The following is a 22,266-nucleotide window of genomic DNA, read 5'->3' as shown; positions in this document are numbered from 1 at the left end:
CTTAACAGAATCATAGAATAACTCAGAAAAGAAAGTTATATACTTATGTGGGACCTTTGACAGAGGTAACTATTACTACTTCAGCCATTCTGAAAATATCAATATGTTTTTTGACATTTGATTCATTGAAAACAATTCATCATCCCATCATTATGTGCCGTGTCTTCTGATGTGGGGGATTGTGGTCTCATAACCATGATTGTTTTTGGTAAATTTTTCTGCAGAAGTTTGCCACTGCCTACTTCTCTGCAGTGCCTTTGCAAGACGGGTGACCCCCAGCCATTATCATTACTCTTCAGAGATTGTGGTTACATAACCAGGACTTGTGATGTGCACCAGCTGCTCGTACGACCGTCCACCATCTGCTCCCATGGCTTCATGTGACCCTGACTGGGGGGGGGTCACTGCAGGTGTTACCAAGGGTGACCCGCAGGCTAGCGGAGGGAAGCAAATGAACCTCAGGGTAGTAGACACTGTTCCCTCTGAAATGAGCAGCTGCACAGCCACAGAGTAACTGAAATGCTCCTGTGCACAAAGTCTCTGTTGCTGCACAGCTGGTAGTTTTTTTTAATATAATGTTTTATTAAAGTGCTGCACTGTTTTCAGGCCATGTAAACATTTCCTGCTCAGCGCAATGGTTGGTCATTGAAATTGTAAAAAAAAAGAGGGACTGCTGGGAGTATTTTATGACAAATATAAAATGCTAGAGGAACACGGAAGGTCAGGTAGCATCTATGGTCAGTCAATGTTTCGGGCCGAGACCCTTCATCCGAACTGGAAAAAGAGATGAGACATCAGAGTAAGGGGGGGTGGGAGGGAAGGAAAGGTAGTAGGTATAGGTGAAACCGAGATGCGGTGGGGGGGGGGGGGGGAAGAGGTGAAGTATAGAACTGTGAGGTCGGTTGGTGGAAGAGATAAAGGGCTGGAGAGGGGGAGTGTGATAGGAGAGGACAGAAGGCCGTGGAGGAAAAGGAAGGGGGAGGAGCACCAGAGGAAGGTGATAGGCAGGTATGGAGATAAGGTGAGAGAGGGAAACAGCCTCTTAAAAGTTTCTTCTCCCGGGCAGTTAATCTGTTCAACCATTCTAGTTAAAGCCCTCATCCCCCACCCTCTATGTATTATCCCAGTCGCTGTTCTGTCCTGTAAACGCTTTAAATCCCTTGTTATAATGCTTTTACATTGTAAATACATCCTGTTATTTTTGCACATTTTATTCTATTGTCTTCTAACTTTATTTTACAGGACTGTGCAAAAGTCATATATTTTAAATAATTTTATGTATTGTACTGTACAAAAACATGAAAAACAAATTTCATGACACATGTGAGAGATGATAAACCTGATTCTGATATGGGTCTCTATTGTGGACTGAGAGTGGGAAGGGAGCAGGGAGAGGGGAATCATGGTGGACAAAAAGGGAAGGGAGAGGGGAGGGAACATTACTGGGATCATTATTGATCATTACAGATCAATAAACCAGTTGCTTGGAATCAAATGACTTTGCCTGGTGACTCAGGACTGGGTGTGTCTGCACCCACGCCACTCCCTCCCCCAGTACTCCTTCTCTCTTCCCAGTCCCTCACTCCACCCTTGCCAATCCCAAGTTATCCTGATATCACCACTGATAAAACTTCAATTCCAATCATCTCCCTAACTCCTGGAACTAACAGCAAGAAATTAAGTGTTTCCCTTCCTAGACAATATCTGAGATGTTCCACCGACCCCACCTCCCCACAGAATGTTCTGAGTCCTTCCTGCCACCACAAAGACACTAGGTTGGTAACTGCCTATGGATCCAGTGACCGTACAATCAAGGGCACTGTCACTTTCTCCTCTAACAGTATCTCCTGAAATGTGTCTGTATGATATTACACAGCCAGAATTTTAATTGATTTTACTACTGAGACACACTGATAAAAGCTTCAAACCAGACGAAATTCTAATCCGCCTTTACATTAGTATTAGCTTACATTTTTAGAACTCCGTTATGAATTCCAAGAAGAAACATGAGTATCTGCTTTGACATATAACTGAATTAAGTGTACTTAGCTATCACTGAACCACGAAGTTAGTGAGGCCCTCCCCTACTCGAGGTCAATCAAGGATGATGCATCCGAGCTATCTACAGTTATTGGTGCAGAGGCTGAAGAGACCAATGCAAGACCAGCAGTCTCTGTTGCAAAAGTCGCATCTACAAGGGTTCTCAGCTCTGCTGGAGATACAACGTTCCCTTCTATGGGCCCGTTTGACTTTAGCGGCCCCCACCCAGCAAAGGCTCCTTTTATTCCTACTCTTTGCTTCCTGCCAGTCAGATAATCTTCAATCCATACTGGTATCTTTCCTGAAATACCACAGGCTTTTATCTTGTTAAGCAGCCTCGTAAGTGGCATCTTGTCAAAACCATTATGAAAATCCAAGTGTACAACATTCACTAATTCTCCTTTGTCTATCCGGCTTGTTATTTCCTCAAAGAATTCCAACAGATCTGTCAGGCAAGATTCCCCCTTAAGGAAACCATGCTGACTTTGGCCTATTTTATCATGTGCCTCCAAGTACCCCGAAACCTCATCCTTAACAATTGAATCCAACATCTTTCCAAGCACCAAGGCCAGACGAACTGGCCTGTAACTTCCTTCCTCCTGCCTCCTTCCTTCTTAAAGAGTGAAGCAACATTTGCGATTTTCCAGTCCTCAGGAAACATTTCAGAATCTAGTTATTCCTGAAGTATCATTACTAATACCTCCTCAATCTCTTTCAGAATCTTTGTGCTAGATTATCTGGGAGACTCTAGGATTCATGTTCACAGCCTCAGATTACAAAGATGACCTCTTAGAACTAAGACAAGGAGGAATTTTTTTTAGCCAGAGGGTGGTGAATCTGTGGAATTCATCAGCACAGGACAAGTCATTGAGTATATTTAAAGTGGAGGCTGACAGGTTCTTGATTAGGAAGGGTATCAAAGGTTACAGGCGGAAAGCAGGAGAATGTGTTTAAGAGGGATAATAAATTGAATGATAGGCCAAATGGCCTAATTTGGCTCCTTTCACCAATGCTGGAATCTGGAGCAAAATGACCTCAGCAGTTCAGGCAGCACATGTAGAGGGAAATGAGCTGTTGCTGTTTGGAGTGACACCTTCCATCAGGAGTTTAATGTTTATGTTATTTACTTAGTGATACAGCCTGGAGTAGGCTATTCCAGCCCTTCGAGCAACGCCGCCCTAACAACCCTGAATTAACCCTAGCCTAATCACGGGACAATTTACAATGACCAATTAACCTATCAATTATTCCTCCTGCTGCTCTGGACTGTGGGAGGAAACCAGAGCACCAGGAGGAAACCCACATGGTCACGGGGAGAACACGTAAACTCCTTATGGGCAGCAGTAGTGGAAATTGAACCAGGGTTGCTGATTCTGTAAAGCATTGTGGTAACCAGTACACTACCGTGTCGCCAAGAACTTTCTAAGTTAATATTGCCCCATCATTCAGTGCCCTCATGCCTTCATAACTTGAGCTTATATTTCAAAGCTAGCACCTTGCAGGATTTACCTCAACGTCTATTCAAAAGTTCAAAGGTCAAAGTATATATTTTTCATCAATGTACACCATAGTGTATGCAACCTTGAGATTCATCTTCTTGCAGAAAGCCACAAAGCAAAGCAACACAACAAAATCTGTGAAAAACCCCAGACACAAAGCACCCAATGTGTGAAAAATAGAACAAATTGTGCAAAGAGTAAATAACCCAACAACACACAGAACGTTACCAGCAGAGTCCCTGAAAGCGAGTCCACAGTAAGTCCAGGAGCCTGATGGCTGTAGGCCACAGCAATAGATCTCTGATACCTTATTTACAGTAACCAACTAAACCCAAATCAAATCAGTTCTGGTTGCTTCGTTATAGGAAAGTTGTGAAAGTGTTAAAGAGGGCAAAGGAGATTTAACAGGGTTTAATAAGATATTTAAGAGGTGGCTTCCTCTTGTGCAAAGATAAGGCCACCCTCGGTGGAGGAGCAACACTTCATATTCCGTCTGGGTACTTTCCAACCTGATGGCATGAATACCAATTTCTCCTTCCGGCAAAAAAATGTTTTCCCTTCTTCTTTTTGCCACTCTTTTACCTCTTCTCACCTGCCTCTTTCCTCTGGTTCCCCTCCTTCCTTCCATTCTCCTATGGTCCAGTCTCCTCTCCTATCAGACTTCTTCACCAATCCTTTAACTTTCCTGTCACCTTTTATTTATCCTCCTTCCCCTCCCCCCACCTTTTTTAATTCTGGCATCTTCCCCCCTTCCTTCTCAGTCCTGAAGAAGGGTCTCGGCCTGAAACGTTGACTGTTTATTCACTTCCACAGATGCTGCCTGATCTGCCGAGTTTGTTTATATTGCTTTGGATTTTCAGCATATGCAGACTCTCACATGTTTATGACTTAACAGGTGGTTGCCTAGACTAAAGAGCACATTGAATGAGCTGGAGCTGGAGCTTTTCTCTTTGGAACGAAGGAAGATGAGAGTTGACTTGATAGAGGTGTACAAGATGGACAGCCAGCACCTTTTCCCCAGAGCAGCAATGGCTAATACAAGAGAACATGACATGACGGTGATTGGGAGTAATGCATGGGGGGGATGTCAAAGGTATTTATTTTTTATTTACATAGAGTGGAATGGACTGCCAAAGGGGAGTGGTAGAGACAGATGCATCAGAATACATTAGGATGGCCCAGTACCATAGTGATTAGCGCAACGCTTTACGGTGCCAGTGACCCGGGTTCAATTCCCGCCGCTGCCTGTAATGAGTTTGTACATTCTCCCCATGACAGTATAGGTTTCCTCCTGCCACAGTCCAACAACATACCAGTTGGTAGGTTAATTGGTCATTGTAAATTGTCCTATGATTGGGCTAGGGTTAAATCAAGGGATTACTGGGCGACATGGCTTAAAGGGCCAGAAGGGCTTACTCCTCGCAGTATCTCTCAATAAATAAATAATCAGAATCAGATTTATCTTCACCAGCATGTGTCGTGAAATTGGTTAACTTAGCAGCAGCAGTTCAATGCAATACATCATATAGAAGAGAAAAAAAATACTAAAATACATATAGTTTATGTATAATGAATAGATTAAAAATCGCGCAAAAGCATAAACACTATATATTAAAAAAGTGAGGCAGTGCTCAAAGTCCATTTAGAAATCAGATGGCAGAGGGGAAGAAGCTGTCCCTGAATCGCTGAGTGTGTGCCTTCAGGCTTCTGTACCTCCTTCCTGATGTTAACAGTGAGAAAAGGGCATGCCCTGGGTGCTGGAGGTCTTTAATAATGGACACTGTCTTTCTGAGACACCGCTCACTGATGGTACCCAAGATGGAGCCGAGTAAATTTACAACCCTTTGCAGCTTCTTTCGGTCCTGTGCAGTAGCCCCCCCCCCCCCATACCAGACAGTGGTGCAGCCAGTCAGAATGCTCAGGAGACTCCTAGTTAGGAACATAGATAATAGAAAAACAGAAGTATGTGTGGGTGGGAAAGTTTAGATTGGCCTTGGAGTAGATTAAAAGGTTAGCACACCATAGGCCAAAGGGCCTGTACTGTGTTATGTTCTATATTTTCTCTCATATAAACATGCAACAAAATCAAACAAGCTTTCAAACGGAGGCAGGCTGAGCCTCTTAACCCTGCTTTCACTGCATTTCAATGAAAAAGACAGAGTCAAGGAAGCTTTGAGACGATAGCCAGCAACTGTGGTACCTCAAGGCTTTCTCTTCTTCCCAAGTGAATCCTCGTACACCAAGAATAATCCTTGCTGACAAATCATCAAAATTAATGAATGACAGCAATAATAAAAGTAAGAGTCAGGCTGATACATGCGAGACAGAAATCCATGAATTTCACATGAAATTCTGGGTAAATTCTACACTGTCACTGTTGAAGGCTTGCTGTGGCAGTACTGGAGGAAGGTCCTGCTTGCCCGTCCAGATGAGTACCAAACATGGCATGTTAACTTAATGTCCTGACGTGTTCTCCAGCTCATATTGGGTATGTTTCTGACAGGTTTCATCAAATGACTTCCCACCTTTGGCAGTTATTTAATATGTCTCCGTTTCTGATATCAAGATTTCCTGCAACTTTAAGGGTGCAACTTGAAGCTACTTTAAGGGTGTATTTGTCCACTTCAAATCACTCCAATTTCTACGTGAACCAGTATATAACCATATAACCATATAACAATCACAGCACGGAAACAGGCCATTCCGGCCCTCCTAGTCCGTGCCGAACTCTTAATCTCACCTAGTCCCACCTACCCGCACTCAGCCCATAACCCTCCACTCCTTTCCTGTCCATATACCTATCTAATTTTACCTTAAATGACACAACTGAACTGGCCTCTACTACTTCTACAGGAAGCTCATTCCACACAGCTATCACTCTCTGAGTAAAGAAATACCCCCTTGTGTTTCCCTTAAACTTTTGCCCCCTAACTCTCAAATCATGTATGTAGAATATGTAAAATATGTAGAAGTAATGGATAAATTACTAGTTTTTAAATACATCTAAGTATTTTCTCTGGTTGTCTGCAGCAATGATAAGAAAATTAAGCTTTGAGTTGTAATTTTGCAGACCTACACAAGCCAAAAAAAAAAGCTTAATGTACAGACTAACCTTCAGGCTAAACGAAGAGAAAATCATTTACAGCGTAGATACGAAACAAGCTGATGTCAATCCAAAACTTCCTCCTGCTTTGGTCATTCTGAATTCTTTTCAAATAAATGCAGACTGGTATGGTAGCGTAGTGGTTAGCATAACACTTTACCATATAGGTGACCCGGGTTCAATTACCACTGCTGCCTGTAAGCAGTTTGTACTATCTCGCCATGGCCACATGGGCTTTCTCTGGGTGCTCCAGTTTCATCCCTACGACGCACCGGTTAGTAGGTTAATTGGTCATAGTAAATTGTCCCGTGATTAGACTAGGGTTAACTCGGGGGATTGCTCAGTGGTGTGGTTCGAAGGGCCAGAAGGACCTATTCCGAGCTGAATCACAATAAATACATTAACTGGGAAGTGTACAACGTGGTGACATTGAAGAGGATTCAAAGGAAGTTCATGAAAATGATTCTGGGTTAGAAACTTTCGTACGAGGACTGTTTGGTGGCTCTGGGCCTGTATACACTGGAATTCAGAAGAATGAGGGGTGACCTCATTGAAAGCTGTGGAATGGTGAAAGGCTTTGATAGACTGGATGTGGAGAGGATGTTTCCTGCAGTGGGAGACTGGGGCTGAGGAGGAAATGCACCAACCATGATGAAATGGTGGAGCAGATTCGATGGGCCAAATGGCTTAATTCTGCTCCTATATCTTGTGGTAAAAGACTCATTTGTGCATGTAGCAAAATTAAGCCACTTCATAAAACACATGCTTCAAAAAAATTAAAACAAGAATCTACCAACTAGGCTGAGATGCCATCCTCGCCATGTAGTCCATGGCAAACTCCACAGCATCTGTTCGCTCCGGAAACAAGACACAAAACATAGACAAGACGCCCAGGTTGTTGCCATAGATTTCATTCCATCGAGCGCTGAATTGTTTGGGGTCCCAGGGAGGCAGATATTCCTTTGGGTTTGATAGCATGACCTGTATGGCGTCCCAAATACTGTTCGCAATGTGCCGGTGAGTAGTTTTTGCCTTGAGTCGCAGATCTTCCACATCGCCTTTACTGAAGTACAGCATCGGGTGACCATCGTAATTCCCATTCATAAAGTGGATGCTGCCACCAATTGTTGTATGTGTCAAAAGGGAGAAGTAACTTATCAAAATTATCACTGGTACTCCATGTGTGTAAATCTTCATTGTGGCAGCAGCTCCCCAAATCCCACTTCCAACCGAATCATCTTCAGCAACCCTAGAAAAGAAGGAAAAAAGAGCACATCATAAAACAATACTACCATCCCATGTAGTATTCAATGTTCAAAGTCAAGACCCTTCCTGATGAAGGGTCATCATTCCTTTCCACAGATGCTGTGTAATCTATTGAATTCCTCCAGCATTTCATAAACACCAGCGATTTTGCAGATGTTGGAACTCCAGAGTAATACATACAAAATACTGGAAGAACTTAGCAAGCTAGGCAGCATCTATGAAGAGGAATATTCAATGTTTTGGGCTGAGACCCTTCCTGATGAAGGGTCTTGGCTCAAAATGTTGACTCTTCCTTCCTCTCCGTAGATGCTGCTTGACCTGCTGAGTTCCTCTAGTATTTCATAAACACGAGATTCTGCAGATGCTGGAAATCCAGAGAAATAGACGCAAAACACTGGAGGAACCCAGCAAGTCGGGCAACATCATCCATGGAGAGAAATAAAGAGCCGGTATTTCGGGCTGAGATCTTTCATCTGGACTGATGAAGAGATTAGACATTATATTACCTGTGGTTTTTATGGCAAGTTAGTCAGAAGTCAGCTGTTTCATGGTGCAAAGGTATAAAGTTGGAATGTGGTGAGGGTTTAAGAAATAGACCAGTGCAAGAGCAAGAGGCTCAGATGGGGTGGAGTTTGTTAGGTGTGTTCAGGAAGGTTTCTTGACACAATATGTAGATAAACCTACAAGAGGAGAGGCTGTACTTGATCTGGTATTGGGAAATGAACCTGGTCAGGTGTCAGATCTCTCAGCAGGAGAGCATTTTGGAGATAGTGGGAATTTAAAATCTCCCACCATGACAACTCTGCTATTATTACACCTTTCCAGGATATGTTTCCCTATCTGCACCTCAATATCCCTGTTACTATTGGGTGGTCTATAAAAAAACACCCAGTAAAGTTATTGACCCCTTCCTGTTCCTAACCTCCACCCACAGAGACTCTGTAGACAATCCCTCCATGGCATCCACCTTTTCTGCAGCCGTGACACTATCTCTGATCACAGTGCCATGCCCCCACCTCTTTTGCTTCCCTCCCTGTCCTTTCTGAAACATCTAAAACCCAGCACTTGAAGTAACCATTCCTGTCCCTGAGCCATCCAAGTCTTTGTAATGGCCAACACATCATAGCTTGAAGTACTGATCCACGTTGTAAGCTCATCCGCTTTGTTCACGATACTCCTTGCGTTAAAATAGACACATCTCAAACCATCGGTCTCAGCGCATCCCTTCCCTATCACCTGCCTATCCTCCCTCTCACACCGTCTCCAAGCTTTCTCTATTTGTGAGCTAACCTCCTCTTCCCCAGTCTCTTCAGTTTGGTTCCCACCCCCCAACAATTCTAGCTTAAATTCTCCCCAGTAGCATTAGCAAACCTCCCTGCCAGGATATTGGTCCCTCTGGGATTTAAGTGCAACCCGTCCTTTTTGTACAGGGCACACCTGCCCCAAAAGAGGTCCCAATGATTGAGAAACTTGAATCCCTGCCCCCTGCTCCAATCCCTCAGCCACGTATTTATCCTCCACCTCACTCTATTCCTATACTCACTGTCATGTGGTAGAGGCAGTAATCCCAGGACCTTTGAGGTCCTGCTCTCAACTTCTTTCCTAACTCCCTGTAGTCTGTTTTCAGGACCTCTTCCCTTTTTCTGCCTATGTATGGATGTTTGGATGTATTCAAGTAAGGCTGAATGACAATTAAATGTGAATTGAAATGTGATCTGAATGACCTTGACTGTGGAATGGTTGTAGGTGCCAGATGAGGTGGTTTGAGTATCTTAGATCCTGCTGGTGTCATGGGATTTTCACGCACAAGAGTCTCTAAAGTTTACAGAAAACGGTACGAGAAACAAAAAAAAACAGCGGCACTTCTGAAAACGCTTTGTTAATGAGAGAGGTCAGAGGCAACTGGCCAGACTTGTTCAAGATAAGAGGAATTGACCGTGTGGATAGTCAGAGGTTTTTTGCTGGGGCTGAAATGGCTAACACGAGAGGGCACAATTTTAAGGTGCTTGGAAGGTGACAGTAACTCAAATAGCCACATGTCATAACAGTGATGTGCAGAAGAGCATCTCTGAAGCCACAACAAGTCAAACCTTGAAGTAGCTGGGCTACAGCCGCAGAAGACCTCACTGGGTTTCATTTCATTCCTGTGCCTAATAACGTGGGCACTGAGTGCAAATTTCCAACTTAAGTCAAATGGTGGTTATGTACATACTTTAAGGAACTGACTGTTCCAATGAACTTTTCAACTCCAATCTGCCATCATATTTGATGAATAACTTTTCCATTTCTACATTTACAGATTTTTGTTGTTCATTTTCTATGGTACTCACTTCAAAAATAACTAGACCATGTACTCACTAATTTTTCATAATGTGCAAATACTGAGTAGTTTTGTGAATTTGCAATGCTGGCATTTAACAGTCAGCCAAGAAGCAAGTCAGGAATTCAGCCAAACCACTGGAATTTTTCATCTATTAACATTCAAAAAGATGGTGAATTGTATAATGCTCACCGCCCTCTGCACCTGACTTCCCAAAAAGTATTTCTGGCACAGGAGACTTGGAAGTTAAAACAAAATGACGCACTTCACCAAGAGGACCACAACCTTGTCGTGGGGTTTGGAGGCTTGTGTGCCTCAGCGTCCCAGAGAGCTATGTTGGCTGGTCAGGGCCTTGTTCTTTGACTCCTGATGGGTGATCCAGGACAAAGGGCAGAGGCCAGACTAAGAGTGGCCCACTCGTTCAGGGGTTCAGTTCAGGGCTAACAACCCTGACTGGTAAAACAAAATTGTTGTGGAAACAGCAATGAAGAATCCTTCTACATCTGAGTGTGATGGTATGGACAGACAGAGATGGAAGACCTCCATTGCTACCCTAAACGCCAGTGGTATAATGGGCAGTAAGTAAACAGGTGGGTACACAATGCAAGAAAAATGGAGGCTTGTGGCAATGAGGGAGGGAAGGTACAGATTGATCATGGAGTAGTTGATATAAATCAGTGCAACCTCATGGCAGAAAGGTCAGTACCGTGCTGTACCGATTCAAGTTCTATGTCCTAGTTCCTTCAACTAGTTGCTCTCTCCCTAGACTAAGACTTACTCTGAATCAATAAGATTACCCCTTATTATCTGAACTTCAATGAATATAAAGAGAGTTTAAAGCAGGGGTAGGCAACCTTAAGCACAAATAACTTTCTAGCATGCATTATTCATTAATTCAAGGCAATACATAACTAGATGTATTTAAGAGGATAATTCCCATTTTTCAAGTTACTTATGGCATTTATCTGGCCTACCGTCTGCTCATTAATACACGATCGGGCCCACAGAGGCACAAAGGTTGCCGGCCCCTGGTTGAAAGAGTAGCCTCATTTGTCACATTGTACATTGAAATAGCGCATTAAACGTGTCACTTGTGTCAACTACAGTCTGAGGATGTGCTGGGGGCAGCCTGCAAGTGTTGCCATGCTTCCAGCACCAACATAACATGTTAACCTTAACCTATCATCTTGGGACTGTGGGAGGAAATCCACAGGTCATGGGGAGAACATAGAAACTCTTTACGGACGGCGGCTGGATTTGAACCTCAATTAGTCATCGCTGGTGCTGGAAAGTGTTGCTCTAAATGCTACACTACCGTGCACCCAGCCTAACACACACAAAAACACAAGAGATTCTGCAGAAGTCCTGATGAAGATTCTCAGCCTGAAGCATTGACTGTTTGCCCTTTCCCATAGACGCTGCCTGGCCTACTGAGATCCTCCAGCATTTTGCGTGTGTTGCTTTAGATTTCCAGCATCTGCTGATTTCCTCATGCTTGAGATTCTGCAGAAGCTGGAAATCCAGAGAAACAAACACATAATGGAGGAACTCAGCAGGCCAGGCAGCATCTCTGGAAAAGGGTAAACAGTCAGATTCATCCAGCGATCTTTCTCTCTACTGCCTTCCATGCAAGTAGAACCCTCTGGAAATAACAAGACCAGAACTTACATGCAGTCCTCCAGCTACAGTACTACCCAAACCTTAAACCGTTGTAGCTGGACTTACAAACCTTGCTGCTCTTATTTTTACTAACAGGGTGCTACAATAGACTTAGTCTCTCGACTAATAAAGATAGCAAACATTTGCAGACTAGTTATGATCCCCCCAGCATCCCATTAATTAGTTTGCCAACTTCAAAATCGCCCAATTATCCTAGTTTTCTGTAAGTTTGCCAATCCTCGAATGCATGCCAATCAAAGGAATTGAAGAGGCAGAATAAATACTTTCCTGCCATCTCGTGGGAGGGTAGTTTGAAATTTCCATAACAGGAGTTGCAGCCTATTTTCCCAGGCTACAGCCCAGCTCCTTTGGATGTTGCCTGGAGTCTTACTCGAAAATTCCATATTAAATCCATGAGGAATACAATCTGTAAACTAGCCTCATGTTCTAGGCCAGTAACAAACCAAAATAGGACAGCCTTGATGATATAATGATTTCTGTCAGTTCAAGAAAAACATTAAAAAGACAAATAAAGAACACTTTGAATTATTACATTGATTCCAATTTAGGCATCTCTTTTATTGGGTCACAGAAACAAGCTCTTCATCCCATCTAGTCCATGTTGAGCCATTAATCTATCGAGTCCCATCAACTTACACCTTGACCATAGCCCTCTCTGCCCTTCCTATCCATGTGTCTATCAAAAATTGCTCTTAAATATTGAAATTGACCCCACATCCACCACTTGTGCTGGCAGCTCATTCCACACTCTCACCACCCTCTGAGTGAAGAAGATCCCCTCATGTTCCTCTTAAACTTTTTACCTTTTACCCTTAACCCATGTCCTCTAGTTGTAGTCCCATCCTATCTCAATGGAAACTTCCTCCCCTCTCCCCACCTTCTTACCCTGATTTCTCCCCTTCATTAACAGTCCTGATGAAGGGTCTCAGTCTGAAACGTCTACTCTATTACACCTCTATTAAATTTCCTTGCAATCTCCCCCTTTGCGTTATTTTAATTTCGGAGACACAGCACAGTAACAGGCCCTTCTGGCAGGATTAACCCACGCCACCAATCACACCCACGTAACCGACGAACCTGTCTGTGGGAGGAAACCAGAACACCCCTGGGAAACCTACACATTGACAGGGAGAATGGACAAGCGCCTTGAGGACAGCATCGGCAAGCATTAGAGGATTGATTGGCTAACCAGCATAAAACTGAAAGTTGGGATAATTGGGCCATTTTAAAGCTGGCAAACTATAATTTGATGCTGGGAGATCATAACTGATCTGCAAAGCTAACTATCCTTACTAATCAAGGGACCAATTATGGTAGCATTCTATTGGTAAAAATTATAAGTCGCTGGTACTAATACAGCATTGTTCTAACAACTATGCTCTTGCTTTGTCTCCTTCCAGAGTCGTTTGAAACTGTATATTCCAAATTCCAGCCTCGTACAGTGTGAAGAGATATCAGGTGCACAGGTCAACAGTATTTCTCATACACCTTTAAAGGTATGAACAGATCATTAATCTTGGCGATTAGTGAGACACTATTACTGTAAATCAATTACTGATCTAGCAGATGATATATCTCAAACAGTGAGCATTGCTTTGTAACTTCAAAAATTAATCTAATTCAGAAGACCTGTTGACATCTGTTAGACTCTTTGCTGCTCTTCTTGTTCTGTTGATAATTATCGAGTCTGTCTATACGTTCACAAGTACTTAAGTTTGATTATTGACCTTGACACATATGACCGTTCTGCTACATGTTGATTGCTCAAGGTTGTTTACACTATTGTAAATTGTTGGTTGCTATTGTGTTGTTTGCTATTGTATTTACTATGTTTAATGCTTGGCATCGAACAACAATCAATTCTGGTATGTTTCACATACTGGTAATAAAGTGATTTTGATTGTTATAAACAAGACCTAGTCGCTAATTCTTATTGTAAATTGAAATCAGCAATCAGTTGGATGTTGAAGTCAGAGCTTTGCAAAGTAAAGTGACCAGGAGACTTGTCTCCATTGGCCAAACGCAATACAGTGGGGTTACAAATAAGAGAAAATCTGCAGAAGCTGGAAATCCAAGCAACACACACAAAATACTGGAGGAACTCAGCTGGCTAGGTAGCGTCTATGGAAAAAAAGTACAGTCGACGTTTTGAGCAGTGACCCTTCAGCAGGACTGGAGAAAGATCTTAGCCCAAAACATCGACTGTACTCTTTTCCATAGATGCTGCCTGGCCTGCTGAGTTCCTCCAGCATTTTGTGTGTGTTACAGTGGGATAATGTCACTTAGCATATCAAACATGATTACAAATTGGGATAAGGCTTAAAATTTTCTTTTATGTTTAGGGTTTTGAGGACAGGGAATCCAATACAATCACAACATGACCAGTTAGTTGGCAGGTCAGAGAACAAACACCTTGGCATTGGGATCTGATACAAGTTTGGGCACAGGCAGCTGAGTTCTGGATGAGATCACATTTCCACTGTTTGCAACATGTGGACAGCACTAGAATAGTTGGGTCTCAAGATGATATGTTTCACATACTGGCAATAAAGTGATTTTGATTCTGAGGTTTAAATAAATGCAACTGTTTTCTATCTGAAAATGGAAGACCTAGTAAAAATCAAATCATTAACTTACCGACAGAAAGCTGGCAGATATTAGGTAGAGGACAAGATTTACAACCTATCAAGTTAACGAACAATAAAATCTCTTACTGATGATAAATTAGACTATTCAAAAAAAGTTTAAAGAGCTGCAAAACACCTCAAAAGGAATTAAAAGTTAAACATATAAATGCCAAAGAATTTTAATGCATGAACTGATGCCTGCACCACGAAATTATATTCAGGGTCTTATCACTATGGTTGAACCCTCATTTGTATATTTTAGTAGAACTCTCATCTATACTAGGAGGTCAGAGCCTCTATGAAAACAAAAATGTCAGGAGAGCCAGACTGGAACAGAGCTGTACTCTAAAATTGCTACACACTGTTTCACAAGCATCTGAAGGAAAGGAACAGTGCTAATTATTTGTTACAACAGGCATTTAAAATGAACACAGAAATACTTTGTTAATAGTTCATGTAAAGCAATCATGGGTGTTTGAATGTTTTAAAAATCAACTTAATATGTCACCTCCAACACTGTTGTGTTAATAAGCAGAGTCTGTCTGAACGCGATGGCATGCAACTTGATTTCCACCCACTTGATGTATGAGCAGACAGCAAAACATGGGAACAATTACATTGTCAAGGTCATTACTTTCGGTTTATATACCCCAGCAGATCAATTTTACAAAGGCTATGCAATTGCCATTTTTTGGCTAGTACATTAAATGTTTTCCCATGGCTTGTATGTTGTGTAATTAAATGATAAGCTTTTCAATAAGTATTTTTTGCTTTCAATAAACCTCCTCCCCCACCTCCATTCATGCCCCAAACAATCCTTTCAGATGAGGCAACATTTCTCTGGTGACCTGCTGGGACAATCCTGTCCAGCACTCCCAGTGTAGCCCCCTCTACTTTGGTGAATTAGGGGATTGCTTTATCGAGCACCTCCGCTCAATCTGCCAGAATTTTAATCCCACTTCCCATTGCAACATATTTGCCTCCTCTTGTGCCATGATAAGGCCACCCTCAGGGATGGAACAGCCTGGGTATATTCCATCTGGGTAGCCTCCAACCTCATGGCATGAATATCTCCTTCCAGTTAAAAAAAAATCACTCCTGCTCTTCTCTTCTTCTAATACCCACTCTGGCTCCTTACCTCTTCTCATCTGCCCATCATCTCCCCCTTCCTTTTCCCTCCTTTCCTTTACCTTTCCCACCCACCTGGCTTCACCCATCACCTTCTAGCTATCCTCTTTCCCTTCCCCCCATGTTTATTCTGGCATCTTCTCCTTCCTTTCCAGTCCTGAAGGGGGACTCGGCCCAAAACATCAACCATTTCCATAGATATGCTGCGTTTAGTACCTTGGTCCCAGAGGAACATTGCTTCATTCAGCTGTATTCATGTCTGCGTTGAATGACAATAAACTTGGACTTAAACCGGACAGTGTGCAGTGTGGAACTGATGACTATATGAATTTGCAGATTCAAAACCACCCATCCCCATTCCATATCATGTTCTTGCCATAGCTCAGCTGCTCCTGAAACTGCTTACATTCCATAGTAACATTCAACAATCCTGGGTACCACATCTGTTCCTATTCTCTCTAACCTACTAAATGATCCTCTCAAAGAACTTCAGGCATACTGGAAATGGAAAAGTCCGTAAGACTTAAGAGCAGAATTAGGCCATTCAGCTCCAAGAGTCTGCTCTGCTATTCATGACTGAGTTATTCTCCTTCTCAACCCCATTCGCCTGACTTCTTGCAACTCCTACTAATGTAACGCCCTGGCAAAGGTTTCACTGTTGATGTAATGGTTTTTGTGTAGCAGCAGTGTTTGGGTTATGGCTAGAGATAACGGGGGCTTTGGAATGTGTTTTGTCCAATGAGGGGAGTGTTTTTTTTCCTCATTATGTGCCCAAGAATGAGGTGATCCGGGTTTTTTGTTCAGCAAGAGATGAAGAGAGAAGACACCAGAAAGGAGAGGTTGTAGACAGCAGGATGGAGTGGATTTGGAGTGGGGCTGGGAGTCGATGAAACCCTGGCCAATCGATGGAGGACCAGCAGAAGGGAAACCGTGAGCTCCGACGTGCACATTAGACTGTTTCATTAAAGTGGGCCTTTTTTTTTGTTCTACTTTACTAACCCTTTAGTCAAATTAAGAATTAAAGAGCTAAATCGTCTAACTGCATACAGTGTACTGTCTGTTATTTCGTGGTACTGATTTGTAACGGGGGAATAGATCACACAGCATCCACACAAACAAGAGGTTTTGCACCTCAGATTTCACACGTTTGGTGGGGCCAGAGACTGTCTTCCCAAGGCTAACATTCTGGCCAAACCTGAGGGTTACACTAATTAAAAACCTATCAAACTCCACTTTAAATTTACCCAGTGACTTGGGCTCCACAGCCATACATGGCAAGGAATTCCACAGATTCACCACACTCTGGCCAAAGAAATCATTCCCATCTCTGTTCTAAAAGGACATCCTTGTATTCTGAGGTTTTGTCCTCTGGTCCTAGACTCTCCCACTATTGGAAACATCCTCTCAAACTTCTCCAGACAAAATCTCTGCTCTTCTCCCACCCAAGCTTTGTGAATATCCCTGATTCTAATCGCTCATTGCAAATAACTATGCCTTTAGCTACCAACATCGCAATGTCTGGAATTCCCTATAACAACCTTGAACCTTTTGTCTCTTTCTTTGAAATGCTCCTGAAATCTGACCTTTTTGACTAAACCATGGTTCACTTGCCTCGATATACAAAGGTATCTCAGTGCTACGCTTGGCACCAGAAGCATGCCGACACTTGCCCGTTGCTCCCAGCACATATCCAGACTGTTGGCTGTTAACACAAAGGACACTGTATATCACATTCATGGTATATTACATTCATAAAGATTCTGCAGCTGCTGGAAATCCAGAGCAACACTCACTGCCGGAGGAATTCAGCAGGTCAGGCAACATCTAAGGAGATGAATAAACAGTTGACGTTTTGGGCCAAGCCCCAATGAAGGGTCTCAGCGTGAAATATCATCTGCGATGTCCTCTCTTTAGATGCTGTCTGACCTGTTGTGTACCACAAGCATTTTGTGGGTTTCACTGTATGTTTCATTTACATATCACAAATTAGCCTGAGGTAGATGTGTAGTGGAGAGTATACTGACTGACTGCATGACTGCCTGGTAGGGAAATACCAATGGCCCTGAATGGGAAATCCTACAAAAAGTAGTGGATACAGCCCAGTCCATCATGGATAAAGCTCTCCCAACCATTGAGCACAGCTACATGAAAAACTGTCTCAGGAAACCAGCATTCATCATCAGGGACACTCACCACTCTCTTCTCACTTCTACCATCAGGAAGGCGGTACAGGAGCCTCAGGACTCACACCACCAGGTTGGGGAACAGAAATTACCCCTCAACCATCAGGCTCGCGAACCAAAGGTTCTTCACTTACCCAATCATTGAAATGTTCCCACAACCATGTTCTCAATATTTATTGCTTACTTATTATTATTATTTCTTTATTTTGTATTTGCACAGTATATACGTTAATAACAAAATGTATTTTGAACTTTGAAATTAAGCTAATCTTAACTTAGTTTATTTTTAAGTAGTAATGTTACTGCAAAGCACGGAGACATTTTCCTGTTACAGGGAGATATTGCTGGAAATTGTTCTGCTTCTCATTCCCCATGTGGCAGCTATCTGGAGCTGTCAGAACAAGCTGATGCAATCTATAAATTAGTTTCATTTATGTGTGCTGGCAAATTAAAACTTTACTTTCAAACAAGCTAACACCACTCATCACAGTTCGGTTGCTGGGCAAAAACAAGATTCCACAAATCTATTACTTTAATTCCATTGAACATTAAGTTCTGTCAAAAGAAAAATCATTCAGACCGCAATGCAAACTTTGAATGTGTGCTCTGCATTCCTGTTCTGACGAAAGCCAGAAATATGGGCTGAAGCTTATCTGAAACTCAACTAAGATCTTAAAAATATATCATGCAAAGATCATTTTAACAAACACAGGATGCATTTTCACACACTCATTTATGGCTTGAAAATGTCAACATTATTTTTCCAGCGCAATATCTTGAATGAGCAGATTGGAACTGAGATACAACTTCAAACAATGAGTCTGACCCCTTTAAATAAAGATCGTCAGTCCACTGATGATGCCATAGCTTCCACATTTGTCGTCACCATTTCCCACCTGGAAAATGGTGTCTCATACACCAGGATGCTGTTATCAGCTTTAGCTCAGCAGTAAATATGACCACCCCTCAGAAACTGGTAGGTAAACTGTCCTCGTAGGGACTTGACGCCTCTCTCTGTAACTGAAAGACAACAGTGAGACTGTACTGGCAGTAACATCTCTAGATCCATCACACTGAGCACCAGCACTCACCAGGTCTGTGTGCTGTTCATGTTACTGATTCATGGCTGTGCTGTTAAGATCCCTGATCACACTGAATCATCATGTTCGCTGATGACACAAAACAGTGGCTGGCCTCACCAATGACAACGAGACAGCATACAGAGAGTGACTGGTAGAATGGTGCGAGCACAACAACTAGAGTCTCAACATGGACAAGACCAAAGGGATGATTGCGGACTTCAGGAAGGTCCAGGCTGACCGTTACTCTTTGCACACACATGGCTTCTCCGTAGTAAGATTTACGAGCACCAGGTTTGGCGTGCACATGTACTGCATATGTTAATCAAAATGGCTTCTTTGTTTGTTAAAAGTAAAACTGCTTCTTTGTTATGCTAACTGGTGAGGGAGTGTTTCTTGCAGAGCATTCTCGAAGCTTCTTGCAGCTGGTTTAGGTTAAAATTGTATTCATTTGTTAACCAATTGGGTTGGATGTTATTTTCTCTTGTGGGTCTGGGAGCTGGGATTTCACGGTCTTTTCAGGAGTCGGGGAGAAGACGGCGAAGAAGGTGGACGCGTGCCGCACTGCTCGGTTGACCACTGAGGGTGGTCCCAGGTGCAGGGTCGTGGAGGTCGGAGGAGAGCGAAGAGGGGTCGAACAGTTCGATGGTTGAGCTCCAACAATGTGCACTAAATTGACTGAACTCTGATAAGTTTTGGCACCTTTTCTTTATTTTCTTTTCCTTCATATATATTGTATCATTATTAATCACTTAGTTCTAGTAAGATTTATAAAGTGTATTCTGTAACCGTACCTGGTGTGAGCTTGATATTGTGTGTGCGACGTTGCATTAACGTGTATTCCACAGCATCTGCGTATACAGGAGGGGGGGTTTGGCGGGTGGCTGGAATTTTCCCCCTAGACATACACCAGCCGGTCGCGTAAGCGTTACACACATAATGGACAACCTCACTGATCCCTCGACGTCACTTCTTTGGTCGAGAGACCATTGCGTCATCTTCACTTCTTGAGGGGATAGAGATGAGTGAGGCTCAAAGCCCACCCCCCCATAATTCTAACCAATTTTCATAGCAGCAACATCAAGAGTGTCCTGACCAGCAGCTTCACCAAGTGGTACAGGAATCGCAAGACCCAACAAAGGGTTGTGAGTACTGCTGAGAGGATCATGAGTGTCTCTCTCCATCCAGGAGCACTACATATGCAAGGCCCTCAGCTTTGTCAATGATCCCTCCTATCCATCCAACAATCTTTTTGACCCACTACCATCAGGCAGAAAATACCAATGCATTAAAACAAAACCTGTTAGGATGGGAATCAGCTTCTTCCACCAGGCTGTAAGACGACTGAACTCCCTGCTGCCACTCAGGTCTCATCACACATGAAGTGCCAGTAGGGTTATACTGTTCACTTTTTAACTTGTGTAATTACTTGGTAATGTGTTGTGTGTGAGTTATACATACAGATTGACAGGTTTACGATACACCGTCAGGATAGATCTATAGAGTCTCTCAAAGAGCAGTGGTGGAGGAGTATGTCTCATGATCAACTCTTCTTGGTGCACAAATATATCAGTCACAATGAATTGCTGTCCCCCAATTCTGCTCACCAGACCTGGAATATCTAGCAGTTAAGTGCTGTCCTTTTTACCAGCCACGGGAGTTTTCTGGGGTCATTTTAGTAGCAGTATACATTCCACCTCAGGCCAATGTCAAGCAGGCTTTAGATGATCTGAGCAATGGGATCAACATGCATGAAACAGAGCACCCTAATGCCTTCACCATCGTTTTGGGAGATTTTAACCAGGCCAGTCTGAAAAAAATCACTAAGCAATTACTAACAACAGATGACTTGCAATATCAGAGGAAGCAACACACGGACCATTGCTACACCACCACCAAGAATGCCTACCGTGCTATTCCACGCCCTCACTTCGGGAAGTCTGATCACCTGGCTGTACTGCTCCCTGAGTATAGGCAGAGACTGAAGACTGCAGCACCAGCAGTGAGGATCAAGACGGTTTGGACAAGGGAAGCACAGGAGCACCTACAGGACTGCTTTGAATCAGTGGACTGGACTGTACTCAGGGATTCATCTTCAAACCCAGATGAGTATGGTGTAGTTGTTACCGATTTCATTAAAACCTGGGTGAATGAGCGTGTGCCTACAAAGACTTACTGTACATTCCTAAGCCAAAAGCCATGGATGAACCAAGAGGTACATCGCCTGCTGAACACATACCAATCCTCATAGAGGGATCAGAAGCGGAGAGAATGACCAGCTTCAAGTTCCTGGGTGTCAAGATCTCTGAGGATCTAACCTGGTCCCAACATATTGAAGTAGTTATAAAGAAGGCAAAACAGCAGCTATATTTCATTAGGAGTTTGAAGAGATTTGGTACGTCAACAAGTACACTCAAAAACCTCTATAGATGTATCACAGAGAGCATTCTGACAGGCTGCATCACTGTCTGGTCTGGGGGAGCTACTGCACAGGACCGAAAGAAGCTGCAGAAGATTGGAAATCTAGTCAGCTCCATCTTGGGTACTAGCCTACAAAGTACCCAGGGCATCTTTAGGGAGCAGTGTCTCAGAGAGGCAGGATCCATTATTAAAGACCTCCAGCACCCAGGGCATGCCCTTTTCTCACTGTTACCATCAGGAAGGAGGTACAGAAGTCTGAAGGCACACACTCAGTGATTCAGGAACAGCTTCTTCCCCTCTGCCATCCGATTCCTAAATGGACATTGAAGCTTTGGAGACTACCTCACTTTTAAAAAAAAATACAGTATTTCTGTTTTTGCACATTTTTTAATCTATTCAGTATGTATACTGTAATTGATTTACTCATTTACAAACGTTTGTATTTATTTCCCCCCCCCTCTTCCTTATACTATATATTGCATTGAACTGCTTCTGAGTTAACAAGTTTCACATCACAGGCCAGTGATAACGAACCTGATTCTGATTCTGTGTTGAACACTTTGGCTCGGAGGAATATTGTTTCACTTGTTGGTGTAGATGTGCACAATTGAATGACAATAAACTGAACTTGAAGTTACAGGAAATGGAGGATAAAGTTGCCAGGTTCAGGGCTGGGAGCTTTCTAGCTTGGCCTCTCATTCATTGCACAATGAAGCACAACACCCTGATGTACAAATAATAGCAACATGTACAATTAATGTAATGCATGTAATTAGCCTAATCACTTTGCCTTTTCAAATTTGGTATTGCTGCACAGAAACAACCCTACGCCACCCAAATTACACCCATGTGATCAATTAACCCACTAACCCGTATGTCTTTGGAATGTGGGAGGAAACCGGAGCACCCGGAGGAGACCC

General features: G+C 43.0%; 1 protein-coding gene across 1 annotated transcript in view; it reads right to left on the bottom strand.

Annotated features, from left to right (window-relative positions):
• Nucleotides 1–22,266, bottom strand: part of dse (dermatan sulfate epimerase) — a 99,161-nt gene that overhangs the window by 53,007 nt on the left and 23,888 nt on the right. The window contains exon 2 of the mRNA XM_073057435.1: nt 7,436–7,891. Within this exon, the coding sequence (XP_072913536.1) occupies nt 7,436–7,839 (404 nt within the window). The 5' untranslated portion in view covers nt 7,840–7,891. The remainder of the gene's footprint in view (nt 1–7,435; nt 7,892–22,266) is intronic.

The sequence above is a fragment of the Hemitrygon akajei genome, chromosome 9 (genome assembly GCF_048418815.1).
Source record: "Hemitrygon akajei chromosome 9, sHemAka1.3, whole genome shotgun sequence".
NCBI lineage: Eukaryota > Metazoa > Chordata > Chondrichthyes > Myliobatiformes > Dasyatidae > Hemitrygon > Hemitrygon akajei.
Note: the sequence above shows the minus strand (reverse complement) of the source record. Positions and strands in the feature narration are given on the sequence as shown.